Source organism: Octopus bimaculoides, chromosome 2, assembly GCF_046866305.1.
Source record: "Octopus bimaculoides isolate indiv1 chromosome 2, ASM4686630v1, whole genome shotgun sequence".
Lineage (NCBI taxonomy): Eukaryota > Metazoa > Mollusca > Cephalopoda > Octopoda > Octopodidae > Octopus > Octopus bimaculoides.
Window position 1 is genome coordinate 187,297,168 of NC_142929.1, and position 20,897 is coordinate 187,318,064.

General features: G+C 38.7%; 1 protein-coding gene across 4 annotated transcripts in view; it reads right to left on the reverse strand.

Annotated features, from left to right (window-relative positions):
• LOC106875380 (acetyl-CoA acetyltransferase A, mitochondrial) overlaps nt 1-20,897 on the reverse strand; it is a 75,150-nt gene that overhangs the window by 15,566 nt on the left and 38,687 nt on the right. For all 4 annotated transcript variants that reach the window (XM_089348190.1, XM_052965780.2, XM_014923483.3 and 1 more), the window contains 3 exons: nt 16,558-16,675; nt 15,351-15,446; nt 2,064-2,164 (listed from right to left, as the gene is read on the reverse strand). In XM_089348190.1, coding sequence (XP_089204316.1) covers nt 2,064-2,164; nt 15,351-15,446; nt 16,558-16,675 — 315 coding nt within the window. The remainder of the gene's footprint in view (nt 1-2,063; nt 2,165-15,350; nt 15,447-16,557; nt 16,676-20,897) is intronic.

Genomic DNA, 20,897 nt, shown 5'->3' on the forward strand with positions numbered 1-20,897 from the left:
TGCCCACTAAAACACATCATAGGAGAAGGTAGACGAGCATTCTGTAGGATCCTTTCATTCCTGATCTTGTCAAACAGAGTAATATTCATAATCTGCAGCAGCTGTCTCAACATATATGTATGCAACTTGTCTACTTGAGCTTTATACACTGTCCAGGTTTCAGTTTCATACAACAGAAAAGAAAGCACTATTAGTTTGGGATACCTTACATTTGACCCATAAAGAAATATGCCTATTTTCCCACAACCTCTCCTGTAGCCTGCCAAATTTAGCACTAGCTCTGTTCATTCTGTATGTGATTTCCTGGTCCAGTTGTGCATTATCTGAAATGGTGCTGTCAAAGTATTTGAATACTTTGCACTGGTCCAACCCTTGATTGCTACCCAACAAAATAACACAACTTGCATTATATTTACTCTGCACAACAGAGATGATACATTAAAATAACACTAGTAACAACAAACCAGACCCCACAACAAAACAGATGCAGCATACAAGCACAATTCTGTTGGCACTCCGTCGCTTACGACATCGAGGGTTCCAGTTGATCCGATCAACGGAACAGCCTGCTCGTGAAATTAACGTGCAAGTGGCTGAGCACTCCACAGACACACGTGTACCCTTAACGTAGTTCTCGGGGATATTCAGCGTGACACAGTGTGACAAGGCTGACCCTTTGAATTACAGGCACAAGAGAAGCAGGAAGTAAGAGTGAGAGAAAGTTGTGGTGAAAGAGTACAGCAGGGTTCGCTACCATCCCCTGCCAGAGCCTTGTGGAGCTTTTAGGTATTTTCGGTCAATAAACACTGACAAGACCGGGTCTGGGAATCAAAACCGCGATCCTATGACCGCGAGTCTGCTGCCCTAACCACTGGGCCATTGCGCCTCCACAAGCACAATTCTACATACTCCAATAAACAATGTTGCAAACTGCAGGAATTCAGGGGAACACCTAGTAGGGTGCTGTAGAAATGTACACAAAGCAGTTGAAATAAATAAAATGAATGTTTCTAAATTAGGTTAAAAAGTCAGTAATTTTGAGGTGAGTGGGTAAGTGATTACAACAACTCCAGTGCTTGATCTGTACTTTATTTTGTTGACCGTGAAAAGATGAAATGCAAAGTTGACCTCAATGAGATTTGAACTCAGAATGTAATGAGATGCAACTAAATACTACAGGGTACTTTTTGACCAGCACTCTGTCGATTCTGCAACGCACTGGTTTCAAATTATAAGGGAGAGCCCCCTTCCCATACTTGACTGGTACTTCAAAGTTAATCCTACCATGATTTGAACATAGAATCTAAGTTGACAACCAAACAAAATGTATTATGGGATTTAGTTAATCCCACAATACATTTTGTTTAGCTGTCAACTGATTCTGACATCAAATAGCTTAAATATCATCATCACCACTATTTGTAATGTTCATTTTTCCATGCTTGCATAGGGCAGATTCTCTGTGGCCAGATTCTCTGTGGCCAGATTCTCTGTGGCCAGATTCTCTTCCTGTCACCAATCCTCACCTTTTGCCAAGTAAGGTAATATTTCATAGAAAATTGGAAATGAAGGACACTGTTTGCATTTACAACTATCAAGCAATGTCAAGGCAGGAGGACAGTCACTCACACACACACAAACACAAATTGGCCCAGGTTTCTTTCCATGTACCAAATCCACTCACAAGTTTTTGGTTGGCCTGGGGCTACAGTAGAAAACACTTGTCCAAGGTGACATGCAATGGGACTGAACTCGAAACCATTTGGTTGGGAAGCAATCTTCTGACCACACAGCCACACCTGCACCTATAATAAAAACAACTAATAGCAGTAGTGGATGTAGTAGTAGTAGTAGTAGTAATCATCACCATTTGTAATCAATACAATGATTAATGTAGCATTAAGGCTGTTAGCCAAGGTTGTTAGCATTAAGGTGGGTAGACAAGTTCTTCAACTCCCTTGGGTATATCATCTTAGACAAATCTATTTTTTGTAGATATATAACACATTATTACTATAATGGCAACATCATCAGATGTATAACTTACAAACTCTAAACCCTACCTGATGTCCACACATTAAACTCTGGGCAGCCATCATAACAGACTTCATACCAGAAGCACAGACTTTGTTCACAGTTGTGGCCGGAGTTGAGATGGGCAAACCTGGAAGAAAAAAAGGATGGAATTAAAGAGAAGCACTAACGAAATCTTGGTTTAAATGAACAATATGTTGTCGATGCTGTCATTGTTATAACTGTGTTGCGAATGTACAGGTGCTTTGCTGGTATTACTACAAGTTGATAGATAGTTTATATACATGCATTATATAAGTATATAAGGACTGAATATAGATATAGATGAATTACATCAGTGTATGTCTTTATGAAGAGGTACTGAAAAGTTCCTAGTTTTACAGGGCTTAGAAAAACTGAAGGACCACTGCAATATGTGTGTGAATCTGAGAGGGGAATATGTTGAATGAAATCATAATTAATTGATCCTCCTGTATTTTCTTATACCCAAAGCCAGGAACCTTTCAGCAACCCCTCATGCATATCATTATCATTTACTGTCCACTTTTCCATGCAGACATGGTTCAGATGGAGTTTATTGAGGCAGATTTTCTGTGGCGGCTGGATGTAGCCCTCACCTGCTTCCAAGCAAGATAATATTCCCCATGGTCAGAAATGTTTTTTTTATGGAAGTCTAGAAACAAACAACCTCACTTGTTTGACAGTGATGCTCATTTACAACCCTCTCTTGATGTCAAGACAAGGGTATACACAAATACACATATGCACATATACATGACTCTTGGTGGAGTGGAAGTGTAAGGTAAGTTGGGTGGGTAGAAACATGATGTTGCTCATAGAGACTTTAAGTTTGAAGCTAAAGCAAAAACAAAAGACAAATTGAGGAAGAGGGAGGGGTTTAGCAGACGGAATGTCAGCCTGCTTAGTCTCAAGACAATAATCTGTGAGTGTTTAATGAGAAGAAAGAAAGAACAAAAAAGAAAAGAAAGGAAAGAAGAAAGAAAGAAAAGAAGAGAAAAGTTAACAAAATAACATAATAGTGAATTTTAGAAGTGACCAGTTGGGCAGGATAAATTACATTTAAGGTATGGTTGACAAAAAAATGAATGAGAAGAAGAAAATAGCATGAAAGTGAAAATCTTAGTTCCTGAACATTACAGGCTGGTGGCATTAGGGAAATGGCCGTGCCCTACCTGCAGGAAAGGAATTTTATAAGGTGTGGATACATAAAATGCGTAGTAGAATTAAAGGTACAGACAAAATGCATAGTGAAATTAAAGGCAGGTTAACAGGGAAGGTAGATTTCAAATGCAGCAAGTGCACTGAAGCAGTTATCATTTAGAATGCTCAGGAAATAGATTCTCTAAAATGTCCAAATGGCTTTCTAGAACTGGTTGATAGCTTTTTATACCTATGTGATCAAATTACCAGTGAAGGTGAATGATCAGAAAGTGTGATTGCTAGAATAAAAATGGGTTGGAGAAAATTCAGGGGGCTATTAGCTTTGCTGGTAACAAAGGGCATAGCTTTCAAGATCAAGGACAAACTGTATGATGCTTATGTGTGAAGTTGATGATGTTGGCACTCCGTCGCTTACGACATCGAGGGTTCCAGTTGATCCGATCAACGGAACAGCCTGCTCGTGAAATTAACGTGCAAGTGGCTGAGCACTCCACAGACACGTGTACCCTTAACGTAATTCTCGGGTATATTCAGCGTGACACAGTGTGGCAAGGCTGACCCTTTGAATTACAGGCCCAAGAGAAGCAGGAAGTAAGAGTGAGAGAAAGTTGTGGTAAGAGAGTACAGCAGGGTTCGCCACCATCCCCTGCTGGAGTCTCGTGGAGCTTTAGGTGTTTTCGCTCAATAAACACTCACAATGCCTGGTCTGGGAATCGAAACCGTGATCCTATGACCACGAGTCCGCTGCCCTAACCACTGGGCCATTGCGCCTTCATGTGTGAAGTGTAGTGGTGCATAACAGTGTGATGTGAGCCTCGAGGTTGGAAAACATGTGAAGGCTTGAAAGAAGTGAAGCAAGCATGATTCACTAGATGTGCATGTTCATGTGCATGAAGGACAAAGTACAAATGAACTGAGGAACAAACTGGCTATAAGAGGAATCAGTTGTAGTGTGTAACATGCAGAGAGTACAAAGTGAATGGAAGAAGGAGACTGAGGAAGATCTGGGACAAGGGAGTCAAGATGCTACATCTGATGAAGGCAATGACTGAAAGCCGTGTTGACTAGTATACTACTCCTCCTCCCTCCTGAATCATAAGTTATGATGCCTAAGTAAGAAGGGGTTGCATGCTCTTAGATATACTGCCTTGTGAATATATTCTGGCCCCTCATCATCAATTTATCTCTCCTTCACACCATTCTGTCCATGCATATATATATTTATATATAGCACCATTTGAGCATGACCGTTACCAACGTCGCCTTCCTGGCACTTGTGCCAGTGGCACGTGAAAAGACATTCGAGCGAGTTCGTTGCCAGTCCCACTGGACTGGCTCCTGTGCCGGTGGCACTGGCCTTCGTGCCGGTGTCACGTAAAAGCACCCACTACACTCTCTGAGTGGTTGGTGTTAGGAAGTGCATCCAGCTGTAGAAACTGCCAAATCAGATTGGAGCCTAGTGTAGCCATCTGGTTTTCACCAGTCCTCAGTCAAATCGTCCAACCCATGCAATTATTCTGTGCTGATGAAGAGAAATAACCCAGAAATTGCAATACACAGATATCGTTTTGAGCTGAGTGGGGGTGCTAGATTCCCTTGTTCAAAATATAAGAACACAGATCGTGTTGTATAGCCAGCTGGAGACGATGTCTCCTGGGGCTAAATTACAGCAACATTCGTCCTAAACCAGGAGTGCTATGTTATGTTGGCAAACATTCTTTACTCCATAACATCTCTATTGTAATGTGAGATACTTCCAGTTTAATAGTCTCACTATTAATACTGAAACTGGTAAAGTGAAACTATTATCTCACATATACACAGGCATACATACATCAATACATATAAATTTGACATGGGCGATTCTTTCTTGTCTTGGGATTCACAGTCAAACGGCTGGGTGGAAGTGCACGAAAAATTACACAGATGTGTAGAATGATCCGGTGGTGATGCTGGACTTTGTATTCTTTTTATAGCTCCCGTGGTTACTGAGACAATCTACTATAATAATACTCTTGTGTTTATGAATGAGAAAGGAAGGGGTGATAGATGATTAAGGAAAGAAGGAAGGGGTGATGTCATACTTGGTAGTGGGATGATGAAAATTGTATGCAGAAAAAAATAAATCAAACAGCATTTCAACTCTGTGAATATATGTGAATGTGTGTGTGTGTGTGTGTGTGTGTGTGTGTGTATATATACACACACACATATATATATATATGTATGTATGTGTGTGTATATGTTTGTGCGTCTGTGTTTGTCCCCCCAACATCGCTTGACAACCGATGCTGGTGTGTTTACGTCCCCGTAACTTAGTGGTTCAGCAAAGAGACCGATAGAGTAAGTACTAGGCCTACAATGAATAAGTCCTGGGGTCGATTTGCTTGACTAAAGGCAGTGCTCCAGCATGGCCACAGTCAAATGACTGAAACAAGTAAAAGAATATATATATCATGTGTAGTAAGGAAAGTGTTAAAATTATTTTGATGGTGTTTCTGTACCAATATTACCCACAATTCCTATTATAATAGACATAAATGTTGCCAATATTCTCCACATTCCTTCTATTTCTAATTCCAGTTCTGTGTTTTATACATAAGATTTTCTGCACATTGCTCAAACGTACTTCAGTTTAATGGTATAAAAACTCCACCTATGTGTCTGATACTAGTTCTGGGTTATTTTTACATAACACATCTGCATTTTCATGCAAAAAGATATTCAGCTTGTTAGGATAGAAAATAAATCAACCGAGCATCAACAATCTGAAGACCAAGACTAAATACTTGCAACAAAGTGTATTTTTGCTAAAAGCACTCAAAGGCTTCCATACAATTTCCATCTAACAAAATTCATTCACACTTCTATGGTGAAAGACAACCAAGGTGTTGTGTAGTGGGACTGATCACAAATTCGTGTTAGTTGTAAACTCCTTAAAAAGTTTACTGTGCCCAGTTGTGGCTTCAGATTCAATCACAAGCACTCGTGTGTGAAAGAGGAAGTGGTGCTTGGTTTATGTCAGGGTAACAAACTAGATATATCTTGTTACATATGGGGATGTACGAAAAAAAAAAAATTTAGACTATAAAGAATCAAATGCATGTGCAAGTGTAAACACAGGTGTATTTATATGTATATTTGTGGATATGTGTGTGTGTATACATATACACACATAAAAGAACACTTCCAAACATATGACGTATATACGCATATACTTTTGTTCTGCTAACGTAATCAAACACCTGTGAACATATATATATATATATATATATATATATATCCACACCTGCTATATATATATATATATATATATATATATATATATATATATATTATATATATATATGTATATATATATATATAATTTATTTTGACTGATCTAGTAACCTGTTACTCTGGAATTTGCCCAAAGTTGCTGCCGGACGCATTCAGACAAAGAGATATTTCTCATCTTTTTAAATTATATATCTAGGTCACCTCTCTGGAGTGTGAAAGTCATAAGGTTATAAAGAAAAATATAGATATGTATGTATGTATGCATGTGCGCGTGTGTGCATGCACGTGCACACACACATACAGATATATACATCATACATGCATACACATAAAAACAGGAAGGACCCAACTACATGTGTGTGTGTGTATATATATATATATATATATATACATACAAAGTTATAGTTTGAGCACTTCTTATTACAGCCCTGTATTAATTCTATTAGTTTTCTAATACAAAATTGTTAATATTGAATAATTTTATATATATATATATATATATGCATGATGGGGTGCTGAAGAGTTCCTGTCCTTGAGGGTGTTGCAAAAGGCCGGGTTGGAGGCCCAACTTTCCAAGTTCTTTTACAGGGCTTAGAAAAACTGAAGGACTGCTGCAATAAATATATGACTCTGAGAGGGAGAATATGCTGAATAAAATCATAATTAATTGATCCTCTTGTACTTTCTTTTACCCAAAACCAGGAACTTTTCAACGCTCCACCCACTCACACACATCTGTGTGTGTGTGTGTGTATCATCATCATTTAAAGTTCACTTTTCCATGCTTGCATGGGTCAGACAGAATTATGCATATATATATATATATATATATACAAATAAATATTGGCATGGCTGCATGGTACGAAGCTTGCTTCCCAACTACATAGTTCCAGGTTCAATCCCACTGTGTGGTGTCTTGGGCAAGTATATTCTACCATAGCCTCGGGCTGACCAAAACCTTGTGAATGAATTTGTTAGACGGAAACTGAGAGAAGCCCGTCATATATATATATACATTTATGTGTGTGTTTGTCCCGCACCACTGCTTGACAACTAGTGGTGGTGTGGTCACGTCCCTGTAACTTAGTTTGGCAAAAGTGACCGATAGAATAAGTACTAAGCTTAAAGAAATAATAAATCCTAGGGTTGATTTGTTCGTCTGAAACTCTTCAAGACAGTGCCCCAGCATGGCCAGTCAAATGACTAAAACCAGTAAAGGATAAAAGATACGTGTGTGTGTGTGTGTGTGTATATATATATATCTTTTTTCCACCTTTACCAAGCATTGAACTTATACATTTCATGTGCATGTCCTCTTGTTGTTATGTTATTGTTCATGTTCGAGTATTCTACATATATATATATATATATATATATATATATATATATATATATATATATATATATATATATATATATATGTATATATATACATAAAGAGAGAGAGAGGTGGGGGTGAGAGGGATGAAATATTATGATACCTGGTGCCATACATGCTTTCTCATTGTTCTATGTAATGAATCTATTGGCTCTCAGCCTGAATTCTTAATATCTCTTGTATTTATATAACTACGCTGACACTACCTCCACCACTGCCATTATCACTAGTATATATATATAGTTAACTCGCAAAGATAATGTCAAGTAAGGACCAGGCAAGGCTGTGAGGTTCAGGTATAGCTGTGTGGTTAAGGAACTTGCTTTCGAAACATGTAGTTTCAGGTTCAATCCCACTGAGTGGCACCTCGTAAAAGTGTCTTCTATTAAAGCCTTGTGAATGTATTTGGTAGACAGAAACTGAAAGAAGCCCATTGTATATCATCATCATTTAATGTCTGCTTTCCATGTTGGTAATGGGTTGAATGATTCAACAGGATCTGTTTGACACTCTGTCAGTTATGATGATGGAGGTTCCAGTTGATCTGATCTATAGAACAGCATTCTTTTATTCTTTTATTTGTTTCGGTCATTTGACTGCGGCCATGCTGGAGCACCGCCTTTAGTCGAGCAAATCAACCCCAGGACTTATTCTTTGTAAGCCTAGTACTTATTCTATCGGTCACTTTTGCTGAACCGCTAATTGACGGGGACGTAAATGCACCAGTATTGGTTGTCAAGCGATGTTGGGGGAACAAATACAGACACACAAACAATAGATTTCTGTATTAGTAAAGTACATGTTACAGCCAACACAGCATGCTCAATGGAACACAACAGGCAACAAGTTAGTTTACATTTAACAATTATACATATTGTGTGTGTTTGTAAAAACTTGTACTACAATAATACTTTTAGTCAATAGTAAAATTCACCATTATCATTATCATCATTTTATTGTCAGCCTCCCATGCTGGCATGGGTTAGCTTCTGTGCCTGTTGGAAATAAAAAAAAATCTTGTGCTATAAATTTCATTTATTTTTATCTATTGCTCAATCCTCAGTGCTTTACAATACAGGCCATAGAAAATGCTGTTAATTATCAATTATCTATATACTATTAAAAGTGAAGTTCAATCCTACTTGCTTGCAATGTTACACAGCCAAACTGCCACATAATAGGAAAATACTTTGAAAGTAAAGTACCCCTGAAATGTGAATGAAACAAAGTTTCGCGTAAATCGGACCAGCAGTTATTGAGATATTCGGAGTTTTGGGGTATAAATACCCAAAACGGTGCATAATGGGAAAATACTCCAAAAATAACTTCACCCTGAAAGGGAAGAAACTCTAGCCTTTCCATTAGACACATTATGATAGCCAAAACATTTTAAAGTGAAAATGACTTTAAAAATACAGTAAATATTTCGTAAAATAGTTCGTTACCTTGGTGTGAAGTAGTTTTTTTTCCATAGGTTTCTTTTGAGTGCATTCAACGTATCTCACCTCCAAAGATTTGGCTGCTATTTCTAGCATGCCCTGCTGCCATGTAACAGCTATTTGCAATAAAGGACCCAAAATATCTGTTGTGTGGTAGCGGGGTGTGCAAGAAATAGCAGCCAAATCTTTCCTTTTCCAAGGAAAGGAGCCATTTACATGTGATTTTGATGTCACATTCATTGAAAGCACGCAAAATAACATGAAAAAGAAAAAAAAAAAAACCCACAAAGCAAAACTCCGTTGTTTGGAAACTCAGACTTCCCAGAGACCCAACGGGTCATGGGTAGTCTAGTTAGTGTTTGTTTGTTTGTCCGTGGACAAGATATCTCAAGAACTGCTGCATGGATTTGGATGAAATTTTCAGGGACGTTTGCCCTCGTGACTGGCACAAACTGATTAGATTTTGGGATCAATCCAGTACTGGACAAGGATTCTGGATTATTTTTGTTTTTTTTTTACTTAATTTTTGAGAGTGGTCAGGTTCATTTTTAGTATTCTCGTTTGTGAGAGCAGTTGAGTTAATTTCAGATATTCTCATTTTAAAAATCACCTCTGGCTAATCATTGCGAGGACGTTGGTGTTGCTTTGGCAGATGTTTGTGCTCTCTGAGTGCTCTTATTTATTATTGTCATTTTGTCATTGTAAGTGTAGTCAAGGTGACAAGCTGGCACAGTCATTACCATGCTGGACAAAATGTTTAACAATATTTCTTCTGGCTTTACATTCTAAGTTCAAATGCCACCAATGTTGACTTTGGCTTTCATCCATTCAGGGTCAATAGAATAAACACCAGTTGAGCATTAGGGTCAATGTAATTGATTAACCATTTTCCACAAAATTTCAGGCCTTCTGATTATAATAGAAAGAATTATTATAAGCAAGCCAAGTGAGACCTAAATCTAAGGCCTCAGCCAGTCCACTTATGCATACCTTCTTTCATTGGACACTAAACTCCACTTGCGAAGACGTGTTGAGGCAAGTGAAATCGAAATCGAATTAAATTTGACGACTGGCACCCATGCCAACATCGTCTCCTTCATTGGACACGAAACTAGGTTTGCGAAGACCTGTTGGGGCAAGTGAAAGAGAAATCGTCATGGCACCTGTGCCCAGCATCGCCTTCCTGGCACTTGTGCCAGATGGCATGTGTAAAGACATTCGAGTGAGATCGTTGCCAGTGCCGCCGAACTGGCTCCTGTGCGGGTGGCACATAAAATACACCATTTTGAGCGTGGCCGTTGCCAGTACTGCCTGACTGGCCTTCGTGCCGGTGGCATGTAAAAGCACCCACTACACTCGCGGAGTGGTTGGCGTTAGGAAGGGCATCCAACAGTAGAAACTCTGCCAAATCAGATTGGAGCCTGGTGTAGCCATCTGGTTCCACCAGTCCTCAGTCAAATCATCAAACTCATGCTAGCATGGAAAGCAGACGTTAAACAACGATGATAATGATGATGATGACACCTATTGTGATGGGGGGTATAGTTAAAGTCACCATGTATTGAATACAAGATGTGTAAGACAGGATATGACTCTGGCAGCCTCAAAAGGGGGGGTTAAAGCTATGTTGCATGTTAGGGAAGTGAATCAGGATAAATATCTGGTAGCTGGTGTTAGTGTGAGGGCATGCACATCAAGGGTAAACCAACATGCATGGCAATATGGTGGTCAGTCTGAAATGGCAAGTATTTAATGAGAGAAAAGGGAGAAATGAAAGATATACAAGCATATTAGCAAAGAAGAAGTTTAAATATTTACATTTGAGAAACTTAGGAGAGAAGTTGGTTGAAGTAGCAAATACCCAGTCAACATATCTGAGTGTATAAGTGGAGATAGGAGAGAAAGAGACATCAGATAATTTAAGTAAACAGATTTTAAGGGATGTAAAAGTAACTTTAAAAAGTCTATACCGAGTGTGTGTGTGTGTGTGTGTGTGCAGGGAAGAGTGAGTTACACACACATATATATACACAAATATACAGGCATGGACTATGTGTCAAGAAGTTTGCTTCACAAACATGTGTGTGCATGTGTGTGTTACTGTCCCTCTGCTTTGACCTTGCATGATAGTTATAAATAAGTGTTACCATCATGAAAGTAGTGTCAACAATGCTATGTGGCAGTGAATTATGGACTGCAAATGCAGATGATATGTGAAGACTAGAAAGAAATGAAGCTAGCATAGTCTGTTGGATATACAATATCAGAGTGTATGAATGACCAAGTGCAAATGTTTTAAGAGAAGAACTGGGTATAAGAGGCATCAGATAAATGAGGGTTGGCTGAAAGGTTCATAGGCTGACTATGAATGAGTGAGGCTAGAGCTGTGAAATCTTGCATGCATTAATTTCAACACTTCTTATTAATAACTGCATCATTTCTTTCCAGGTAAACTGACATCTGATTGTTTAAAGAATACTTCAAAAGTAACTAGTAGTGACTTCTCTTGAAAATGGAGAAAACTTGGCATCATGGTGTTATCAAGTACCTACAGAAAAAGGGCTTAGCCTCCAATGACATTCATGCTGACATGCTTGCTACACTAGCGGGGGGGGGGGGTAACACTCAAACTTTAACAACAGTGAAAAGTGGGCAGTTGAATTTAGTAAGGGAAGGGTGAGTCTTGAAGATGACCCAAGGTCTCAACATCCTACAACTGCCACCACTGAGGAAAACATTGATCGTGTTCACCACATGGTGATGGATGATAAGTCATTGACTAGAAACCAAATAGCCAATGCTATTAGCATATCCTGTGAGAGAACTGAAAATATTCTGCACAATGAACTTGGCATAATGAAGGTTTCTGTTTGATGGATGTCACATCTGACAGCTGATCAAAAGCACACCAGGCTGATGACATCACAGGAAAATCTGACATTGTTTAAAGCAGATCCAGATGGATTCCGTGAACATTTCCTAAGCCAGGATAAATGTTGGCTTCAACATTTTGAGCCAGAGACAAAGAGGTAATTAATGCAGAGGCAACATTCCTCCTCACAGCTCTAAAGAAGACCAAAGTCGTTTCATTTGCAAGGAGGGTAATAGCCTCAGATTTCTGGGATGCAAAAGGCATTTTGTTTATTGACTATTTTCAAAAGGCTATCAAGACCAAATACCCAGGAAAACTGATGAAAGGAGTTTTGACAATGCTCCAGGATGGAAGTCCTTGGTTTCAATGGCTGCTGTGAGTGACTGTGGCTTTGAACTGGTTGATCAACCTCCCTGATTTAGCCCCATCTGACTATCATCTGTTCCCCAAAATGAAAAAAACACCTGGTTGGGAACTAGTGCCACAATGACAATGATGTCATATCTGCTGTTGCTACCAGTCACTTTTGAAGTATTCTTTAAACAATCAGATGTCAGTTTACCTGGTAAGATATAATGAAGTTATTAATAAGAAGAGCTGAAATTAATGCATGCAAGATTTCACAGCTCTAGCATCATTCCTTCATAGTCAGCCTGGGAAATCTTCAGCTCACCTTTGTAGAATGCAAGGGAGAAGTTGCAGGGGTCTTGTCATGTGGTGTGTATGGATGAGCACAGCTGCCAATCAGTGAATGTGGATGACACCTCTGGAAGATGGAAACCCAGGAAGATGAAGGATGAAATAGAGGAGGTTGACATCAGATTGTTGAGCTCTATGGAGGAAATAACAAAGGACCTAAATGATTGGTGACTTTCTGTGCTCAAGAAGATCCATCCTTTCAGCACAAAATGAGATCTTAAAAGCACATCAACCAAGAAAGACAATGCTTCCATGAAGAGATCTAATAAGAATGAAACATGCTCAGACTTATTACTATGCTTGTAGATAAATGTAGCATTTGCTTTTGTACTAATGTACATTTGTTTTCTCTCTCCACCTCACTACATGCATAAGTCTAGTTTTTATCAACTGAGATTTTTGAATTTGTCTAGATCAAATTTAAGCATTATTCCAATGCTTACCTCCCCTTAATACAGGGAGAGTCTGGATTGAAGAAAGTTTTTCTGTATCAATGCTCAGGTAACAAATACTAAGTACTGTTTTACATACACGCAAGTACACAGACATACAACTACATACATAAACACATAAACACAAACACACACATACAGGTGCTAATGAGCTTTTTAATTCATTAGATTATCTGATACTAGCAAATGTCACCCAGTCTGGTGGCTGAAGTAGAAGCACTCCAAAGCATACATTGTTCTTCTGTCTTGCTTGCCCACAAGGAGTGCAAAACAGGAGCATTTTTTGTTTTTCTGCCAATGTAACTCTTGCTTTTGTGAGGCATCCTATCAAAAATCTGTAATTGAGTGAATCTTTATAAAATCAATTAAATCTACCTTGTTGCTGTTTGCAAGCACTAAATATGGTATTTCAACACGAAAAAATTCCCACAACGCTAAAGCACACAATTATTTGTAGTGAAGCACCAAATGGCACGTGGATGCGGACAGTTGTGAATGAGTATTCACATCTATAAGCACATGTGGACAGAACGTATTTCAAGAAAATCAATATTCTACCGGCCAAAAGGATAAACAATCAAAGCAAACGCCAGTGCATTGACAGGTAGCAGAAGGTAAAGGGTATTTCTAAGAAATAATCACACTTAAATGCGAAATTTAAATAAAAAGAATGTGCAAACTGAAACGGTTTCTAGGACTTCTCTGAAAATGAAAGACAGCCAAAACTGGGCTTCCTTAGGGAAAAAAGGATGTTAGCATTAAAACTACCTTATATTAATTTGGAAGTAATGGAAATTCTTTATAAATAAAGTTATTTAAGTCCACGTAACCGGAAAACTTCAAATGGGATATAGGGTTCGGCAATATGCGATGTTGACCGATAAAGTAGCAAACCTTGTGGATGAGTAAGGTACCAGAACCGACCAAACAGTACTTTTTTTAGAATGTATCTGATGAATTTGATTTGTAAAATTCGTAAAAATGATATGAAGAATTTGCCAAAATATCATTCAGTTGTGCTTACTGATAAACAATAACTCATAATTTGAAATATTGATACTAATATCCCTTCTTCATGAAATGGAATTAAGGATTAAACAATGGCTATGTTCATGTCAAATCAAGTGAGTCATGCAAAAGTTGAAAAGTACTGCTCATTTTTTGTTTTATATAAGTTTTAGATATTTGTCACCCAAATTTCCACGCTCAATCACCAATCAAATTGTCTTTTTCTACAGTCAATTGAATTTTGTTGTGAGAAAATATTCACACAGTTGATTGATCACCAATTAGTGCCATTTATTCATTATTCAAAATAACTGCCTTGTCTTCTTACTCTTTTGTATCAGCTTATTTATTAAACACAGAATGACATGCCTGGATGCACGTGTTCGAGTACAGTTCATTCTAGAATGATTTCGATTTTTACTGCAATCACATATGTTCTTTCATGAAATTGCTTAGAAAACTAAATGCAATTAATGCTCTGATGCTGATTGGACGAACATAGCGGCTGTTCATACATGATTTTCAGAATGATAGCCAATAAGTGTCATTAAAATCAGATTTTCCATCAAGATTTTGATTAAAAAAGGGCAAATCTCACTTTGAAACTAATGATTATGTTATGAAATTTGACTGATGCACCACTGTGACGTCTTTTACCTGTGTAAAATTTCAGCATAATTAGTTGAAAAATACAGCCGTTATAATCTTTTACACACATACATATACAGACAGAATGGGATTTATATATTATAGATGACCATGCTGGAGTACTGCTTTTAGCAATGACTGTTTTATTGCTGTTGATGCTGTTTATATATCTGAACAGACATACATGCAGGAAGGCTGATCAAGTCTTTAGAGCATTCAACTTATCAAAACTTGGCCACAATAGGGCACTGTCATTTGCAGTGACTGCTGATGCTGTTTCTGAAAGGATGGAAAAGAAATGGAGAGACTGAGAGCAAGAGAGAGAGAGGGAGGGGAAGGAGAAACGGAGAGTTACTTACCTGCTCCAAGCAGAGCTTGACGTGTTGGTGCCTGTCCGGAGGCAGCTTGCAATACATTGCCCATGTACACCTCCTGCACATCTTCACTGCTAATACCTAACAGGAAATAACAGAGACTTATTGAATGGACACTTCTTATAAATCTACAGTAAATGCCAATACATATACATACAAGAAGATCCATACATACACACACTCAAACATTATTCACACACAGGGCGGGTGACACGTAAAAGCACCCACTACACTCTCTGAGTGGTTGGCGTTAGGAAGGGCATCCAGCTGTAGAAACTCTGCCAAATCAGATTGGAGCCTGGTGTAGCCATCTGGTTTCACCAGTCCTCAGTCAAATCGTCCAACCCATGCTAGCATGGAAAGCGGACGTTAAACGACGACGACGACGACACACAGATATATATGCACATAAACACATATACACACAAAGATACTGGCATACACAGAGACAGATATATACATAGAGAGAAAACTTGCATACATAGCCAAATATGCATAAACAGATAAGCACACGCCACACTGCATACATGTGAAGGATTATTTCTGGTTGTCAATTGTAATCACTGTCACCATAGAGTGATCATAGAGTGGTTACAACACAGACAGACCATACACTAATATGATAGACTTCGGTCTCTTTTATTCTTTTATATGGTACAGATATGTCTAGTGACATGACGTACACACACGCTGTACTTCACACACACATGCGTGTCTGTGTGATTAAATAAGACCAATATTACATACATGCACACCATACACAGACAACACACACACACACACACTATATACTCTAGCCTTACCATTCTATATACATACTACATTCCATACATACACATAAACACAAACTGTACACTATATTCACACATTACAAACTTTCTACATACTCAGACACATCTTTATACTACACCATACATACAGACACACACACTAACAAATCTTACACATACAAATACAAGCTTTACACATAGACACACAATCAAACATACACACATTACATCATACCATACTACAGACTACGCACCATACACTTACACACACACACACACTATAGACTTCATATGCTATACACTACCCATCTCACACCTTCCTCTAGCTGTCCATACTCCTCTACTGCACAAATCTTTGTAATATCACCCAACCAGCTAATTGCTCCAACACTGTTATGACATATTCCTTAGCATGAACTTACCTGCTTTCTTCAGAGCTTCAGTAATGACCACTGACCCCAGTTTGGGTGCTGGTACCGATGCCATGGCACCCAGAAAGGGAATGATAGGTGTCCTCACATAGCTGGCTATTATCACATCCTGTTGCAAATAATAAATCAACAATAAAAATAACATCAACAATAATATATACTCCCACCCTTGTAAATTCTTATCAACCATAAAACACACACACACACACACACACGTGCAGACAAACACTAGCATCAATAACATCATTGGCTTTGAGTCAGTCATGTAATATGCTAAAGATAGAAACCAAATTTCTCAAAAATGACACCCTATTGTCTTATAAAATAATGGGAACATTAAATAATATAACCCTAGATATACTTGATCTGAATAAAAGATGTGATGGTCACCACAGGAACGTCTTTGGTTATGGGTCAACTGGGTCAAGGCTGATCTGGGATTAAATGATAACTAAAAATACATAACAAAAGATTAGACACTCTATACAGAAAGAGCATCTGGCTGTAGAAACTCTACCTCAACAAATTCCATCTGATCCAGGCAAGCAGAGGAAAGTGGACATTAAACGATGATGATGATGATGATGATATACTCAATAGATGCAAGCAGGTGTGTGATTAAGAAGCTGGCTTTGTAACAACATGGTTTTGGGTTCAGTCTGTGCAGCAATTTGAGCAAGTGTCTTCTACTTTAGCCTGAACAAGCCAATGCCTTATGGACACAATTGGCAGAAACAAACTGCCATATATCATCATCATCATCATCATCATCATTTAACGACCGTTGTTCATGCTGGCATGGGTTGGATGGTTTGCCTGGGCTGGCACGCTGGAAGGCTGCACCAGACTCCAGTCTAATTTGGTATGGATGCCCTTCCTAATGCCAACCACTTTGAGAATGTAATGGGTGCTTTTACATGCCACAAGGGCATGGGTGTCAATTTGCATGACACTGGTATCTGTTATGTCTGCAATTTTTCTCAGCTCGATGGGTCTTCTCCTCAAGCATGACATAATGCCAAAGGTCTTGGTCATTACCTCCGGGAAGTCTGACACTCGAAAGGAACTCAGCCACTCTGCTTCTGTGAGGCCCAACACTTGAAAGGAACTCAGCCATTTTGCCTCAGTGAGGTCCAACGTTCAAAAGATGTTCTTTATGTGCCACCAGCATATATATATATATATATATATATATATATATATATATATATATATATATATGTATGCATGTATATATAAGCATGCATGCATGTATGTATGTATGTATGTATGTATGTGAGTGAATGCTTGCATTCCCTAACTTGTAATGTATAGGTGGTTATAAAGCTACAGTATTAAACAATCACACAATATATTGGTGTTGCAAGAAATACCTATATGATGAGTGACAGTAACTTATACAACTTAGGAGCGTTGGATAAAAGGTCTTGCAATGTTTAGTTATAGCCCTTTAACTTCTAAGTTCAAATCCACAAAATATTGACCTTGCCTTTTATCTTTCCAGAGATAAAACTGTTGCTATACAACCACTCTATGTTTAATATTGTAGCTACACAATCACTTTACATTTAATACTGTAGCTATGGAATGCCAACATTCACTCACTCACACACACACACACACACACACACACACACACACACACAGACAGTAAAGAACTATGGTCAATATAACCATCTGTTCACTCCCCTAAAACATGTTTGGCCTTGTGTTTATGTACGAAAATATTCTGAAACACAATCCGCTAGTGTCCTATTTTTGTTGCATTAATTATTCTTCATCTCCAGGATCACTTTGGAACGACTATGGAACAAGAAAAAAAGTTCAGTATTGCCTTCAAACCATTCATTAGGCAGGAAACAATTGATATTTTAAGGGCTTCCTAAATTTCTTGTTCTGACCTTGAAATATTGTGCGATCAACGTTAAACAAAAAGCTGGGTGATGGAGAAGGCAGAATGTTATAAGTAGCAGTATTACAGATTACTTTAGAGCATGACTTATGTAACCTGCTCTTATGCTGCTCATTAATAAATTTCAGATGAGGTCATATTTGATGTAGAGATAGGAGGAAATATAAGAATTCAACTAAAATCTAATAAGTTAAGAGAGCACAGGGTGTGCTTCTATGTCAATTTTCTTAAATTAGCCAAGCTTTTGTTTAATTAACTTAATTGAAATTAGGGTCAAAGACTGCTGTTTTCTAATTTTTGACATTTTATCAGATATTTTGCTTTTCATTTTTATCTTTTTTGTTTTGTTTTGAAGGTGTTTGTTATTTAACTAGTGGTTTAGAGTTTCATACAAAGTACTATGTGTTTATTTAAGAGGTGGTTAATAACCCTTTGGAGATCAACTGTTTTTCATACACTGAAGAAGATGGAGTAATTTTAATGACACACAGACACTCATACACTGGTGCAGGCATGGAAATTTGGTGTCCAACTATGAGGTTTTGAGTTCAGCTTCTCTGTATGGCACCTTGGGCAAGTGTCTTTTACTACAGCTCTGGGCCAACCAAGCCTTGTGAGTGTGTGTTGTGTATGCGTGTGCATTTATTCACATGATAAGATTGGAGCCTGGTGCAGCCCACTGGCTTGCCAGACACCAGCCAAACCGTCCAACCCATGCCAGCATGGAAAGCAGATGTTAAACGATGATGATGATGATAATGATAGCTGTAAATAAGCATTGTCATCATTATAAGCAGCGTTGATCATTTCCAATTTCCTGTGAAAATATGTCTGCCATGGGGAAATATTACCTCACTTGGTAAAGGTTGGTGACAGGAAAGGCATAATAAAACTGCTTTACAGATGGTGGTGATGATGTTGATGATGTGTGTGCGTGTCTGTGTATCTATGCACACAGTTGCAGGAATGAAGAATGGCTGCATGGTTAAGAAGTTCACTGGGATTTATACCATTGTGTGTCATCTTAGGCTAGTACCTTTACCATAGCATTGGGTTGACTGAAGCCTTGCAATTCAATTTGAGCAGACAGAAAGTGTCTGAGGAACTGTAATTCAAAGGTTCAACCTTGTTACATACAAAGAATTTATTTGGGAATTATCTTATGGGAGCGTGTCTGTGAAATTCTCAACCACTTCACACACAGAAATTCAATGAGTTGACAGTTCTGTCAATAGAACAATTGGACACTCCTGCTGTAATAACTTCACTTGATTTATTATGACATTTAAATACACAAAAAAAACAGGAAAGAGATAAGAAAGGAAAAGAGGGAAATGGGAAAACAGCATAAGATGGAGGGGGAGTGGGCAATGGGCCACATATCCCAGAACAAGTGGGATGGTCTGCCGAGCTCTACAGTAATGACTGTGATGGCCCTGCCACAGACAATAGCCAGCTCCCCCCCCTTTCTCTCTCTCTCTATCTATATATATATATATATATATATATATATATATATATATGTATATATATATATATATATATTTATTCATCATCATCATCGTTTAACGTCCGTTTTCCATGCTGGCATGGGTTGGATGGTTTGACTGGGGTCTGGGAAGCCAGGAGGCTGCAACAGGCTCCAGTCTGATCTGGCAGTGTTACTAAGCTGGATGCCCTTCCTAACGCCAACCACTCTGAGAGTATAGTGGGTTCTTTTTAAGTACCACCAGCACAGGAGCCAGAGGGGGCTGACTTTGACCACGTTTAGATGGTGCTTTTTACATGCCACCAGCACAGGAGCCAGTTGGGGCAAGGGGGCTGGCATCGACCACATTCAGACGGTGCTTATTATGTGCCACCGGCATGGGGAGCCAGACAGGCGGAGCTGGCATCAACCACAACTACAATTTCCATTTGATTGTGATTTGATTTGATTTTGACGTTGGTGTACTTGACTCAATAGGTCTCCTCAATCATGGCATGTCGCCCTACAATCCAAAGGTACTTTTTGAGTGGGCTGGGGTGGGGTAATTATGCGACACTGGCGTAGGCTACAGCTGTGATCTCACATTATTTGCTGGATCTTCTCAGTCACAGCATAACTCCAGATATCTCAGTCTTTTGTCACTGCCTCTGTGAGGCCCAATGTTCGAAGGTCATGCTTCACCACCTCATACCATGTCTTGCTTGGTCTACCTCTTCCACAGGTTCCTTCTACAGTTAGGGAATGGTACTTCCTCACTCAGCTCTCATCTATCTGTAGTACATGACCATACCAGCGCAGACATCTCTCTTGCATACCACATTCTATGCTTCTTATGTCCAACATTTGTCTCAAGGCACTATGCATATATATATATATATATATATATATACATTGCCTGACTGGCTCCCATGCCAGTGGCATGTAAAAAGC